Genomic DNA, 15,266 nt, shown 5'->3' with positions numbered 1-15,266 from the left:
ATTGCCTCTATAGCATCTGAATTAGGTTCTTGTTTGAAGGTAGGTGTCTTTGAAATTGTACTAGTCCGATGTTTTACTAGTAACTTTAACAATAACCGTAGATAATTAACAGTAAATTAAAGGAGAAATATGTGCTTCATATCATTCACTCATCAATCCTATTCCCAATTAAATTCCTCAGTGATTTTAAATTAGCGAATATACTAAACCATGCAATATTTAATGAGTCAGTGTAACAGTATACATGACGAATCGAATGGCGCGTCCATGAAAGTGCTGACGAGAAATAGGCTACATTTTCCAAACACTAGAGGGTGGCAAAAAACTACAAAGGAAATATGAAACTGGAGGAACAGACTGTATTAAAGGATCACAGAGTGAGTCATTCAGACACGTGCTACAAAGGAAACTAATAAGAGTGTTGTCACTCGCGCATAGAAATTTTCAGTTGCCAACTGATTGATGGAAACAGGTGTGACGGATGCTTTACGCGTGTAGGCTCCACCACACGTGTAATAGCCATAATCGTAACTGGATGTTGGTGTGAAGTGTCCTCTTCTCGGGAAGATCCTCCTACACAGCCAGTTATGTCATTGCAGTATGGTCAGTAGACACAGCTGTCTTGCGAATGAGTGTATATGCTATTCGAATAGAGATGCAACTGTCTTTTCACACTACAGAAATGCGCAGGAATAAACCATAGCCAATACTATGATCTGTAAAATAAAATTAAAAAACAACAGAATTTTGAAAAAGGTAGACTATTAAGTAAGCTATTTAAATTAGCATTAAAATTTCAAAAAGGTGTATTATTTGCAGAATATGCTAATATTTTCACTGCAGCAGCAACTATTCCACTATTGTAACTATGCTTGATGTTACTGAGACATGGATGGTAATGTAAGAATATTAAACAACAATTGCTATATGAAGTCCATATTCTTATACTATAGTTCAAAAGGCTAAAGCATTTTAGGTATTGAAGTAGAACTGGTTTACACCTGCCATCCATGTGAATCCAGGCCTGTTTATTCTCAGCTGTTCATTCTCAACAGTTGCCTGCAGGATTAGATTACTGATGTTCCCCAGTTGGCTACACCCAGCACGTGATGTCTATGACACCCTGTGTTTTTTTTCTTTTGTTAGCCTAGTGCTTCCAGACTGTCTGCTAATGCATGTACAATGACTGTTTTAACTGAGGGTAAACTTAGCAGATAGCTGTTTTCTATTTGGTGTAACAGAGAAGAGCACTTGTTGTTACTCTTGTATATACTTGTAAAGTAAAGGCTGCACTTGGTATAAAAATATATACTTTATGTACCATTTAGACAATTAATTCATGGGTAGTATTATGTATTCTAGGTTTTTCTTCTCTTGAAGGGTCTGGCTATAAATAAAAAAACAATAACCACAAATAGCTAATGAAAATAGTCATGTTTAAGAATGACCTCAGTTTTTAAAACTTAATAAGAAAACACAGCATGATCTGGGGCTGGAACATAAATTAGTACTCATCTAAGCTACAATATTACTATAAAGTAACAATACAGTGCTCACTGAAAGTCCTGGGAGGCTTGCTTAATTCTGTAACAATGTTACAAATTTATTGGTTTCATAATAAAAGTCCATTGACAAGCAATGTGTAGCATCTGCACATATTTTCCGCACAGACATTTTCTTCTTAATTGTCAGGTTTTTTTTTGACTGTCTCATTCAGTTCTGTTCTTGACATTTTGTTGTTAATTTCAATTGTAGTTATTGGCTCCCAAATGGATACTAAACACAAATGTCTCTGATACTAATCAAAAAGCACCCAATGAGACTGCTTGTCAATTAACTTTTTAACTTAGCACTTCAGTAACTGTAATTTGGGTTTCAATTTATTATTACTGAAATGAATGTTTTACTCAAAACAACTGGGTGATTCTAATGTCATACAAAAAAGGAACAAATAATGATTTTGTTATAAAACCAATAAATTTGCAATTTTTAACAGAATTAAGCAAGAATACTAAGACTTTCTGACAGCACTGTGTTTGGATAATTTATTGCCTGGTTTATTCAACATATTCCATGAACCCACCTTCTGTAAGCATTTATGCAGTACAGGGCCACATATTGTATGACATTACATATAATATGATTCTGACATTCATGCACTAATTTAATCTTCTGTAGAATGAATTAATCCATCACACATTTATGGATGAATGGATAAGCTGTGTCTGTTGCTTTGTGTTTTGTATTTGCTATTTTGGCTGGAGTACTGCAAAATTACTCTCTGATGGAGAAAATCTCTTTGTTTTAAAATGTCTTTAATGCAGCCCTTTGTATTCTTAAAGCATGTTTGAAAAACAAGTGTTAGCAAAACATGGTAAGCAGCTGGCAATGTCTCCTACCAAAAGCGCGACATTAGAAAATGTCAGCAGCAATAGGCCATTTGGCCAGCTATGTTTGACCAGTTGGTGATTTGTAATTCCTGCCCTGCCTTTTAAGACTCTTAAAAAGCAGAATCCAATGGATGGCATGGCTAGTCTGCTCTATATTTCACTCAGATAATGTTGTGCTGTTTTATTAGTTGAGCATGGCATGCCTTACCAGTTCACACACAAGGCACGGCATATATAGTACCTGGGTTTTCCAACTCAATTTCATTATTTGTTTTCCAACCAGTTTTACTGAAACATAATTTATATTTTTAGACGTCAGGAATTCTAGCAGTGCTTTTATAAAGTTTATGTTCATTATTTGACTGATACTCTCATTATTGATCTCTGGACTCAATAATGCACTCTGTTGGAGGAGTTTTTATAAGGAGATATTTTATGTTTGATGAATTTCACATGCTTTATTGACTGATGGCAATAATCCCTGAGATGTAAGATCAAGTATATTCACTTGTGTACATTTTGGTGTGACATTGCCCACACCCAGGTTGGGCTAATGTTTTATATACAGAAATGACATACATGCATACAAGAAGGTGAAGGTACAGCAGCTGCTTCCCAGGCGCAATAGCTCTGTGAAACCCACATGAAGCATGTGCATGTTGTTATACTCCTTCCTATTTATGTACGCTATTCTTAATAAAGATATGCGAAATGGCATTATAATTTTGGTCATACATAGGCAAGCTCATTTGTACAGACCCCAGTAACCATCCTGTAGCAGCTTGAGGTAATTTTCCATTTTACATGACTATCTTATTATGCATATTTTGTGTATCCACCAGCTAAACAAAGCATTCTTTGCTGGAGTTTTATAGTTGCTATGGGAGCAAGTGGTTTAATATCTCTGAACAGCTAAACATTGTTGCTACCAGATGGGTGTAATATTTCTAATGGTTGTAGATATTTTCTGTATAAAAGTAATTGTATTATAATGGTCCTTAAAATATATTCAGTATAATATTCAAAGTAATACTTTGTTTTATGTGTGTGTGTGTGTGTGTGTGTGTGTGTGTGTAACCACAAAAACATTGCGGGGATTATGTAATTCAGGAGCTACAGAATTTATAGATAGGAGATCTTTACCTTATGACACATACAGCCAAATTTAGGGAACCCGGACACGTTTCCTTTAAAAGGCTGCAACCATTCATATTTGTCAGCATTACTCATTTTTATAGTTCTCGTCATGCACTTCGAATTTCTAATGAGGACCCACGAGGACAATGTGACTTCTTCCATCGCAGGATTTTTTGAAAAATGGAGGCAGTTTCCTTGGCAACTTGCATATTGATACAACTATTCAAATAAATATCTGCAGGAATACACAACTATTATGTTTTACATTCTTCCCCACAAGACATGTAACGATGAAATATATTTAAACAAAATTTTGCCAATAAGTTAACATGTGACGATACTTTTAAATGGCATTATAATGATTAGACATATAGAAATGACGAATGACTGTATTATGAGAAATATAATATCTTTGCATGCCACAATTTGTGTACTTAAACCCTGTTTGAAAAACACTTGTAATCATTTCACCGTGTCTCTTACCAAAGTGTGATATTAGAAAACGTCTTAGCCTATACACAGTCATGTGTGAGATTTTATTTTTTCTTGTTTTAATGCCAATGTTCATTATTTACACGTTTAAAATTTACAACGTTGTTATAGTCACGTGTTCGTGTGATGTAATATTAAATATAAAAATTCTGCAGTTCGGAATAAATGAAGAAATGTTGTGCTGCATGTGGAATGTTGCAATAGTCGATTACCGTAATAAAAGAAAGAAATGACAGAAACTACATTAATTTATTTAAACACACACTAATACATACTTAATTTGTCAATTCACTGAATAATTCTGGTTTTTATTAAACGTATGAAGAAACTCTGCTCTGTCATGTGGCTTACTGTGCGCTTTAAATTTTTGGAATAGAATATTACGGTAGCTACGTGCAGTAAACCTGAACTCGTCGATGGATTTTTCTGGTCTGACAAACACCCAAACATTCCACGCGCTGCGCAGAGCGAGAGAGACATGTTAGAGTGAGAGACAGTTACAGCCAGAAGAACGGCGGGGAGTCAGGGACGTTTGTCCCTTTTCAACTTTGGAAAATGGGCTTTATTGCCCTTCGAGCCAAGAGTAAAGCTATTTTTTATGAAAGCAAAAGTCGTTAGGTACAGAACGAGCTCGGTTTGGTTCGAATAGATGCATTTCTGCGAGAGTTATTTGGAGTTTGAAATGTGGGCGATGGTGGTTTTGACGAGCGCGAGGTCTCCCCTCCTGTCGTCCAGGACAAGATGGCAGCAGTGCAGGCAGACTGAGCATGCTATGGGTGCGTTATAACTCCATAACATGTCCGGAGAAGTCCTGGATTTTATCAGTTGTTACACTCTGTGAAGGTGAGTTTTCCATATTTTTAAAGATATAACTACGTAGTTGGAGGTATCTCATTACAGGTAAGCGGCAAGTGCGCAGTATGCTTAGATCACACTAAACTAGCGATATGTCAGTATGTTCGGACATTAAATGTAATATGTTAAGTTTTACTCCTTAGGTAGATATGAAACTAATACTTATAGTTCATTGTGTGGTATCCGACGTGGGGGTGACTTGCTTTAAATAACTGTTGCCTTTAGCTCGTTAGAAAACAGGTCAACGGCTAGCCGTTAAACATTGTTTAACGTAGCGATGTCCAACTGTCTTTCATATAATTTTCCAACAGATCAGCCGTGACCTGCTGCCAGTTCTTTACCAAATGCTACCAACACCTTAACCAGCGCTACGTAACTGCGTTGTCAACACGGGACTATTTTCGGCCAGGCTTAATGGCTAGCGAGCTACCATGCCCTTTTGTATCTACGCCCATCACGACGCCTTTGTTTACCGTTTACAAAAACAGTCAACGAAAGTAATAATTATTTTCCACAAGATTATGGTACACGTAAACTCGCTGGTTGTAGCTAGAGTTGATTTATCTGCCTGTTTTTCGTTTTAATTCTCTAGCCGCCGTGGCTAACACTGCGCTGTGTTCTGCTGTTTATTGCCGTCTCGCCCGGCCTCTGCCCGCTTAACCATTCGGCCCTGTCTCCTTGTCCTTAGTCTTGGCTACATTTTTACCCACAATTTGTTAAACCAGACAGCCTGCCTGTCGTCGTTTCAGCGTCGGAAGTCGAGGTACTGCTGCAGTTTACATTACAAGTAAGCATACTTGTATTAGAGCAGGACTCTCCTGTCACCTAGCTGGGCGCCTAGTCCTCGCAATATGCTGCTCCAACGTTCACAGTTGAAGCTAGTTCACTTTGGAGAGTCATTGTGAAAAATTCTATTTTACTACTTTATGCGACTGTACAGATATTGGTTCCGTTAACATTTACTACTTGCGTACAGAAAGAAACTAGAATTCTCGGGGAAAGTTTCAGGACTGCTGATATCTTAGCTCAGATAAAATGTAGCGACTTTAAGGATTTCGGCTGTGCATTTTATGTTTTTTACTGGATAAACGTGACTACTGTGAGCTTTGTTTCTGTACCATGTAAGTCCAAGTGTGTATTATATATTGGAAATGGACATTACCCCTTCCCCCTTCTGTCACTTAAGCAGTCACCACCAAATTCCACCCCATGGCTAATACAGGAAATGCATTGGCTGCTGCTGTTTCAGAAGAATGAACTTATTTATTGGCTATGGAAGTCAAATTGGAGTCACACGATGATGCGCCTGCCATCTGGGAATATAGCCCAAAGGCAGGGTCGCTTATGTTTAATCAGTCTCTGGTTACTAGTTGAATAGTATGAGCTTGAAGTAAATTAGCATGTGGATAATTAAATGGCAGTTGTTTTTGTCTTGGCCCAGTTCATTGTAAGATGAGACCAGTTGAATCCCCCCACTTCCATTTCACCCATGCTCACCAGTTTTTAAGAATTGCATAATGTTTTATGAAAATAAAATATATATTGGTTATCATATAAAAATTCATGATAAATTGCTGTTGGTGCTACATTGGAGTTTAATTTTACAATTTAATGCATAGCGTAGACTTGGTGTTAGGGCAGCATGCATTTAATAAAATGTGCAAAGGATTTGAGTCACCGTCTGCAGTTGATTAAAAAGTATTCTTAAACATAAAGGCACTAATATGCTATAGCACAGTATGCATTGTAAGTTCTGTAGTCTTCTCCTATTGCCTCTTTTGAAACAATCTCTCTGAGGAATCTTTACCTGACACAGAACCCTGTGTTCCTGAAAAGCAACCAGCTGGTCTATGGTTTAGATGGTTGTCTTTTGAATTATGAGAATTGGACCTTTTAATGCAAGTCTTAGATTGTTCAGATTACTCAGAGTGGTACAAAATCTTTCTCATCTCAATATTTATGTTGAATGTTAGTTTTAGTCTTTACCTCTTAAGAATGACAATATGTATGTACCATTAAACATAAGGAAAATGTCAGTTTATTACTGGAAAAAAACTGGCATATACATACACACCTATAACTGACTTAATTCTGTCTCCATGTGACTGGGACTTGCTTGATTGCATAGTACCGATTATGTGAACTTATCCCTAGCTTTCTAAGTATCTGGAACACTTGTGTAGTGTAATATCAGGCACCCAGGCCCATTATAGACCATTTTCTGCAATCCTGGAGTCAGTTGACCAGCTTCATGGCTGAAAATTGTGTCTGCAGTGAATAGAGTGTGTGTCTCTTAACACACTGCCTCAGCTACATCTGGAACTGGAAAGTGATTCATTTTACACTCTGCTATGGTGTAGGTCAATTTCAGGTCAAGTAATCTTTAATATTAAACACTACTAAGTTGATATTAGCTTTTCTCTCGGGGTTAAAAAGGTTATGCGGGTTTTTTGGTTTGGAATTCTTAACTTGGCTATTGTAATAATCCCAAGATGGGGCTCTTAAGATTTTTTGTTTGGCTTCTCAATTCTTAGGAATGCTGGGGAACTTGTAGTGACAAATAGGGGTGATTTTATTCATGTAACCGAATCCCCTTTTGAATATTATATAAGACGTGTAACTTCTGAGTTATAGTCAGTTCTTTCTCATTTGTGAAATTCTCTGGTGCTTTTAGCTGTGCATTCCTGATGACCTTCATTGGTGCTGCCCAGTGTTGTCGGTGCTACTCAGGTAGAGTCATCTTCTTTAGTGCAGGGCTGCTGGCAGCTGTGTCTTGCTGGTGATGACAGGCCTGTTCAGGTCCATTAATGCTAGCAGCATATGGTTGCCGCTGCTGCTTCATAAATTGAGATAATGCAGCTGGTTTCATCTGTCTGCCAGCAGTCACACTGTCCCAGCAGATCCTAACCCTTCCATATGCTTTCACCCATCATGCATTATTTTTCAGAATGCAAAAAATGGGGCCAGCAGACTACTTCCTGAACAGGAAATGTTTCATTTCCATTACATAATAGAAGCTTCCCAGCTAATGTTTGAGGATCAGAAAAGGGTCCACCCATTCAGAATGGTTTTATGCTGTGATGCAGTTTGCAGAATTCCCACTTTATCTTGGAAATGTAGCACTCTTAAAAATACCAGTGGCAGAATCTACTGACCTATACAATCAACTGGATGTATTCAAAATGCACTAAACCACTGGAATTTCTTTGGAGTTTATGAAAGTAACTCCAAATTGCACAAACTACCGAAAAGAGAACTGAAAAGTGCAGTAAACTGCAACCAGCTGACTTTTTTTGGAATAGTCCTATTCCACTGACTTCCTGTGTGTTTTTTTCCCCCTGGTTTATCACTGTGCAGTGATGTTTAAAAAAACAATTGCATTTACTTATGTATATGGAAAATCTGATTTTAGCTGGCCTGTAAGAATGACAAAAAAATTTCTGGGCCAGCAGAGGGTGGTAGATCTAGGTAAGTGCTGTTTTTGTACTCAATGAATAAATCGTCAATTACACTGCTATTGCGTTAGTTTAGCAAGATTTTGTGATCAGGTCACTTGAAAGTGATGTCAGGCTGGGTGACTGTTTCACTCAGTTTTAGCTTAAAGGTAAAGTGGCCATAATGCATCTCCAGAGATTTCTGTGCTTCTCAATACTCACACTAGGAAAGGCCTAGAAAATTGAAGTGCTTTAACCATTAGCCAACAAGGCACATAAATAGTAAAGTGTGTAACCCAGTATTAATGGAGATTCCTCACAAGCTGCAGCCACTGATATGAGATCTTACTGCTGTACTTCTACTCTACTAGGCCTTGTATCTCTTCCTTGTTGTTGAACTTTACTGTTGCCACATTGGATCCTTTGTGCCTTACCATTGAAGTACATTCTGTTCCTTGCTGCTGCTGTTGAATGTTACATGAAGTCTGGCTTATCTGGTCATTTCCGTGAAGCCCAAGTTGGACTTGGACATTGTGTGGCACGTGTTGCATGGGGTGTGAAATTTACCGCCCATCTGGGTGCAGCTGATTTCTCTGCTGTCTTGATGAGCTAATGCATTGAATGGTTCAGGTTGTGCTACAACTTGACCCTGATAGTTGGCTGTTCATTTGATACAGATATGCTGTGTGAATGTCATTTGTGTCTTATAAATGGTACAGTTTATTTTCTTCAATACTTTATTGAAGTACCAGAAGTATGGTACCTGGTGCAGTAGAAAAGCACCCAAAGGGTACTTTGAAGCAATAAGGCTTATGCCATTCCCATATTTTGTTAAAAACAGCATGTCGATAAAATAGTTGAGGTTAACAACCACACTCAGAATCTTGAATGTCAGTTTGCAGCTGATGTCAGTAATACTTCACATTTCTGTTTAATCTGCCGAAACTGGATTGGACGTGAGTCTGGTTTCAATACACTGTAAATAAGTCGGGTTATATCCATAACACAGCTTAATATCAGGAGATACATAAAGCTAAATTAATGAAACAATGGTCTAGTTACAGTGGGTGTGTGTATACACACAGTCACACATACATATATATACACATACATACATACATACATACATACATATACTTTCTTTCTAACCCTGAGTTTAATGCACACCAACTCCACTTACATGTTTGTACTTGAAATTATTTTCAAATTTTTGAACTATCAAGGCATTTATCAGTAGAACTACTATTTAAGCTTAGGCAATATAATTGCACACCACGGTATTTCCTTTTGACAAAACTGTGTTTTAGGAGATTTCAAAATACTGGAAGAGTGGTGCTTTATAAAACGCAGCCAAAATACCGTATACCTGACTGTGATGCCTGGACGGTATCAAAAATTGGATATCGCCTACTACTATTAAATATTTTGGTTCTATATGACCAAAGCCACAATATTCAACATTTCTCTGTAAGCCAGTTTTAAGTGTTAACCCTTACATAGTTGATTAAAAATGCACATATAGGAATAGATAAGTGGAACTGTAATTCAGATGCCTTATTGAATTCTTGGTTCTTAAAAATTTAGAACATTTCTAATTTGGAAACTAATTCTCACTACCCAGCCTTACACACCAATCCTCATTCCCGGTGTTTTACATGATATACAATGATGGTTCTTAAAAATGGCAAGTCACACTGGTGCGCCTAATTTATAAAATTTAGTCTCACGGTATCCAAAAATGGTTTGTCTGAGCCCTGATACTAGCTGATAGCTCTACCTTCTTCCCTGGAAAAACTGTAGGCCTCAACACTGACGCATTTGAATATTTTACATTATTTAATGATTTTTTTTTTTTTGCCATATGCTTTAATCTAAAGCAGGCCATGGCCTTGCTCCAGGGCCTAACGGTGAAATCACTTCACTAACCATGGAATTTGAACTGACATGGGCACAACCCTAAGAGCCAGGCAGCACACACTAATATAAACTTTAGTGCTATGCCGGAACTGGTATTTACCTGGGTTGACTTCAGATATACTGTTGTAGCCAGGTCAATACAAATTTGCCCCATCATTGTGTCACTGGACACTTAACGGACTATTTTTTTACCAGCAATTAAGCGTGGGAAATAAAATCAGGTCTCCCAGCAATGACATGAATAAGTTCCACAGATGATGAGGACAGTCTGTCTGTGTGCTTCAACAGTTGCTGATATTCTAGTTCTCAGACCATACTCTACAAGTCTGAAGTAACTGGATTTATCTTGCAAAACCAGTCCCAGGACAGCTTGTTTTCTCTTACAGTGACAGTGTTGTGATCCTGAAAAGAGAATTGTCCTTCACATTATTAAATAAATGCTTATAAGACCTTTTCATTTAAACATATTTTGATGGTAGCTATTTGTGTGAATTTTCTACTCTATCAGTAGTATTTAAATTGTGATTTATGAGTTACATTCATACTTTTTACTGTGTTCAAAAATTTTAATTCTAGTGGAGAATCTTCAGTAATTTTCAAGCATGTGATATGTTTTAAGAAACTTTGAGTAAACTACAGAATTCCCCAATTAGATTAACATTTTCTGGAATACAGCTAATCTATATTCCAGAAAATTCCCTTTAATCAAGTTTTGTCCTTGACACTTTCTGGCTTAGTTACAAAACTTAGAGCATGGTGTGAAGTTCTGACTTGCAGTCATTTGCGTGATATCAGTCTGCTGCTACACACCTTTTCACCAGTCTGGGCATGTGCTATGAGCTGTCCCTGTGTGACTTGATATACAAATAATCCTAAAGCCAGGCACTATTGGGAAAGTTGGTAGGACATGCTTGTCAAAATCACATTCCCTATGTTCTCTAGTTTGTGCTGTAAAGTGTGACTGCCACCTGTTAAACTTTGATAGTCATGATGGAGTTGACAGTTGGCTTTTGGATGTGTTCTGTTTTGCTGCGGTTGTGTGTCTTCGCATGTGTGCCTGTGCTGTGTGGGGGAGGGTGTAGGGGTTTTCGGCAGCTGGGGAGGTTCTGAGCTGCAGAGGCAGTCGTGCAAAGGGGAAGCTCGTGGGCTGCCTGTTGCAGTCACATGGACTGCCTGTTGAGCAGTGCACTTGTAGCCTGCTCCCTGGAGCGGTGTGACGGAGGCAGGCAGGCAGGCAGACACAGCCTGTCATCCTTTTAAAAAAAAAAAAAAAAAAAAAGGTGCCAAAGGTGTGGGTTTGAGCATCGGCTTAGATCTGGGCATGGCCAAGATGGTGGAAAGAGAGCAAAATGAAAAACAAAAGGTAGGCTGACACCTAGTGTAATGTTTGCTGTTTGACATTGCTGTCCTTAACAGCAACTCTTTAAGCAGGGTGTTGTTTCACTGCTACTGGCTAATTATAGTGCTGGGCAATAACCTATGATTTTAAAGCTATTTTTGCCCTGGCTTTGGTAATGCTATTACTGACCACTTGGTTTTGAGTGCAGGGGGAATAGAAAATACAGAAGAGGCAGTTGGGTGAGGCATGTCTCCTTTTTTTGTGCTGCCTGCCCTGTTCTGTTTCATTACAGCTGAAATGGCAGCTGGCCTGTGAGATGATGTTTCTTCCGGGACCCTAATAAAGAACTGGGTCGACAGCACCAGTAGTGCTCAGGCGGTCTAGGTATTGTCAGTGTGTCTGAGCTTTGAGTGGGTAAATGAAGCAAGGTGTGGTTCCCTCGCCAGAGCCTGAGGCAGGAACAGAGAGTTGTGCTTCTCGTCTCTTGGCATGACTGCACCACCCCAGGCTTTGGGCTTTTTTTTCTTTCAAACTGGGAAAATTGGCTAAAAGGTCTTTCAGTCTGTAATTTGAGAGGACCCTAGCGTTCAGGGTTGCTGCTGTGGCTGTAGGTGACGCAGTGTGCCTCCAAACTTTCTCTTTGCTGAGTAACATTCAGTTGATGCATCAGTTGCCTAGAGACCCAAAAGGTGCTGCTAGGAAACCAACTATAAAAGGTCATGCAAACCTTTTGAAGATGGATGTTAGTCATTCTTTACCTGCCCTGGATGTTGGGCACATCACTTTTCGTTGTGTGACTGTGTCCCAGTAAATCGACTCTCATGCTGTTCAGTTTTACAGTATGTGAATTGAATGAAGCACTGTCATATGAGGTCTCCGGCCTCTTTTGTTCCAAATTGGTGAGCGAATGTCTGTCGTCGCTTGCATTAGCTTGTCATACTGGTGAAAACTGGCTAATGGGCTTATCTTGGTATATGATGTGTCAACAGCCAGAGTGTTGCTGAAATTTGTTGCTAGCTTATGCAATCTCTCAAGCAAATATTACAAAATGAGCAAGGTTGGATAGGCGAAAAAAGAAACTTTGCTTCCAGTACTTTTCCAGTACAACACTGGAAAGCTGCATTTCAGAAGCTTACTTGGGGTTTGCCCATTAAAGCATCTTGTAAATTTATTGAAATTAGGGCTGTGCTTTTTTTGGCATGAGCTATTATAAAAATGTCAACTTATCTTACTGTCTGTTTCATATTTTAATGCACACAATTTTCAGTTCCTTTTAATCAGCCTCTCTGGAGAACAATTGAAGTGTGTAAAAATTCTGTATACATTATACTCAGCATGTAAAGCTGGGTATTAAGTTAGCTTTCAGGTTTCAAATGCAGCTGTTGTTGACTTCAGTGTGGTTGCCTCTCTGTCATTGTTTGTGAATCCTAAACAGTAGTTTTCGCTTAACGTTTTTATGACCCTGGAAAGTTGTGTCTTGGTCTCATCTTTATAATGGGTATCTATAAAACACTTGCAATGTGCTTAATGGTAAACTGACAGCAGGGTGTCTTAATCCACCGTGCAGCAACATGCTGCATTCTAAGCTCATGAGTGTCAAGACTTGGCCCCAAACAGAAACATTTCTTTTCATTTTTGCAGTGTGCCATTTATAAATAACTAGAATGACACCTTCTTTCAGCAACACACACTTCAGCAGCTGTGCCACCAAGCTGAGGTTAAGCCTGTTCATTGCCAGATATGCTGCTATGTTTGAATGCGGGTGACCTGTTTTAAATTAGATGTTAAGTTGTGTGTTTTTTACTTTGATGACAAATTCAGTTATGCAGATTTCCTTTCTTAAAATGTGTTTATGCTTCACGAACGTTATAGCTAATGTTAACATTGTTAGCTATTTGCAGTTTTGACATATAAGCACAAAGCTTACAAATGTTAATCTCAAACTAGCATAGAGAATGTATTGGCTTGATAGTAAGTTGAGCAGGATATGATGAACATATGTCTTGGTGATTCTGTCTGTGTGGTGGACTTTGAACCTTCTCTTACTGTGCTGATTTATCCATTTCTCTTCCACAGGTATGGCCTCACAAGTCTTGGTCTACCAACCACATGTTTATCAAACCCAGACAAGTGCCTTTTGTAGTGTGAAGAAACTTAAAGTAGAGCCCAGCAGCTGTGTTTACCATGAGAGAGCCAACCCACGGACCTATTTGAATGGTAGATCCTTCGGCGTTGTGCACTCTACGAATATCGTACCTTCATTTCAGAGAAAACACTCGGCGGCTGGGCGGAACTTTTCATTGCAAGCCTTGAGTGACGTGACAGGCGAGCAGGACAAAGGAGACGGGCTCACCTCGCAGTGCAAGGGGGCACAGCAGGAGGGTGTGGGGTGTGGAGGAACAGCGGGGAGGGTAAGTGGACGGGACGGGGGCACCGCTGGCCAGAGAGGCATAGGCGACAGCAGCAGCAGTGGCCGGACAAACTGCGAAGAACGAAAAGAGCAGCAGGAGGAGGACAGTGACGAAGGTTTGAACTTGACAGAGAAAGCCCAGCGATGTGGGCTGAAACGTAAGAGCGAAGACTTGGAGAGCCGCCGAAGCGCCATGCAGATAGTGGAGGATCTGTCCATGTTGCCTGCAATGTTGCAAACGAATGTGGGGAACCCAGCGGCAGGGGGTGGGCCCAAGCCAGGTGGGGGAGGGGCTGGGCCCGGGGGTGGTGAAGGGGATTACCAGCTGGTTCAGCATGAGGTTTTGTGCTCCATGAAGAACACCTATGAGGTGCTGGACTTCCTGGGCCGGGGCACTTTTGGGCAGGTGGTCAAATGCTGGAAGCGTGGCACAGGTGAGGTCGTGGCTGTGAAGATCCTGAAGAACCACCCTTCTTATGCACGCCAGGGTCAGATCGAGGTGGGCATCTTAGCACGGCTGAGCAGTGAGAACGCTGATGAACACAACCTGGTGCGTGCCTATGAGTGCTTCCAGCACCGCAGCCACACCTGCCTGGTGTTCGAGATGCTGGAGCAGAACCTGTATGACTTCTTGAAGCAGAACAAGTTTAGCCCGTTGCCACTGAAAGTCATCCGGCCCATATTGCAGCAGGTGGCCACGGCCCTGAAGAAGCTGAAAGCTCTGGGCCTCATCCATGCTGACCTGAAGCCAGAGAACATCATGTTGGTAGACCCGGTGCGTCAGCCCTACAGGGTGAAGGTCATAGACTTTGGCTCAGCCAGTCATGTCTCCAAAGCTGTGTGCTCCACATACCTGCAATCGCGGTATTACAGGTGGGTTTGTAGTTTGCGTTTGCTGCGGGCTCCTCCTACATTCCTTCCTGCTTTAGTCGCATTTCTAATGGTATAGTGAAATTTTCTCTTTGGCTTTTCACCACTATTGCAGTTCTGAGTTTGATAACTTTTCTTTGATATAAACTTCCTTTTACCCAAATAGCATTGAAACCGCCAAATACTGTTTTGTCCAGAAAGTTCGGAATCATTTGAATAACACCACTCATGGTCAAAAGCATATATTCATCTATCTGTCTTCCATACCAGTAATCTAGTATGTGGATCTCTTTGAACCTGGAGCCTATCCGAGGAATCATAGGACAAAAGTGGAGGAAAACACTATACAGGATGCTTGTCCCTCACATGGTATTTTAATATGGTTTGATTGATTATTAGCAATTGTTCTGTTTACATTGATT

The 15,266-nt window shown here is 39.7% G+C and overlaps 1 protein-coding gene across 6 annotated transcripts in view; it reads left to right on the top strand.

The window, feature by feature from the left end:
- Nucleotides 1–4,489: 4,489 nt before the first annotated feature.
- The window catches only part of LOC125751408 (homeodomain-interacting protein kinase 3-like), a 44,477-nt gene continuing 33,700 nt past the window's right edge, over nt 4,490–15,266 (top strand). For 4 of the 6 annotated variants that reach the window (XM_049030154.1, XM_049030152.1, XM_049030153.1 and 1 more), the window contains exons 1-2: nt 4,490–4,862; nt 13,641–14,847. In XM_049030154.1, the coding sequence (XP_048886111.1) occupies nt 4,787–4,862; nt 13,641–14,847 (1,283 nt within the window). In that variant the 5' untranslated portion in view covers nt 4,490–4,786. Of the gene's footprint in view, nt 4,863–11,351; nt 11,589–13,640; nt 14,848–15,266 lie in introns of those variants that run through there. The other 2 variants (XM_049030151.1, XM_049030155.1) reach the window with 2 other exon arrangements.

The sequence above is a fragment of the Brienomyrus brachyistius genome, chromosome 11 (assembly GCF_023856365.1).
Source record: "Brienomyrus brachyistius isolate T26 chromosome 11, BBRACH_0.4, whole genome shotgun sequence".
NCBI classification, from domain to species: Eukaryota; Metazoa; Chordata; class Actinopteri; order Osteoglossiformes; family Mormyridae; genus Brienomyrus; species Brienomyrus brachyistius.
Note: the sequence above shows the minus strand (reverse complement) of the source record. Positions and strands in the feature narration are given on the sequence as shown.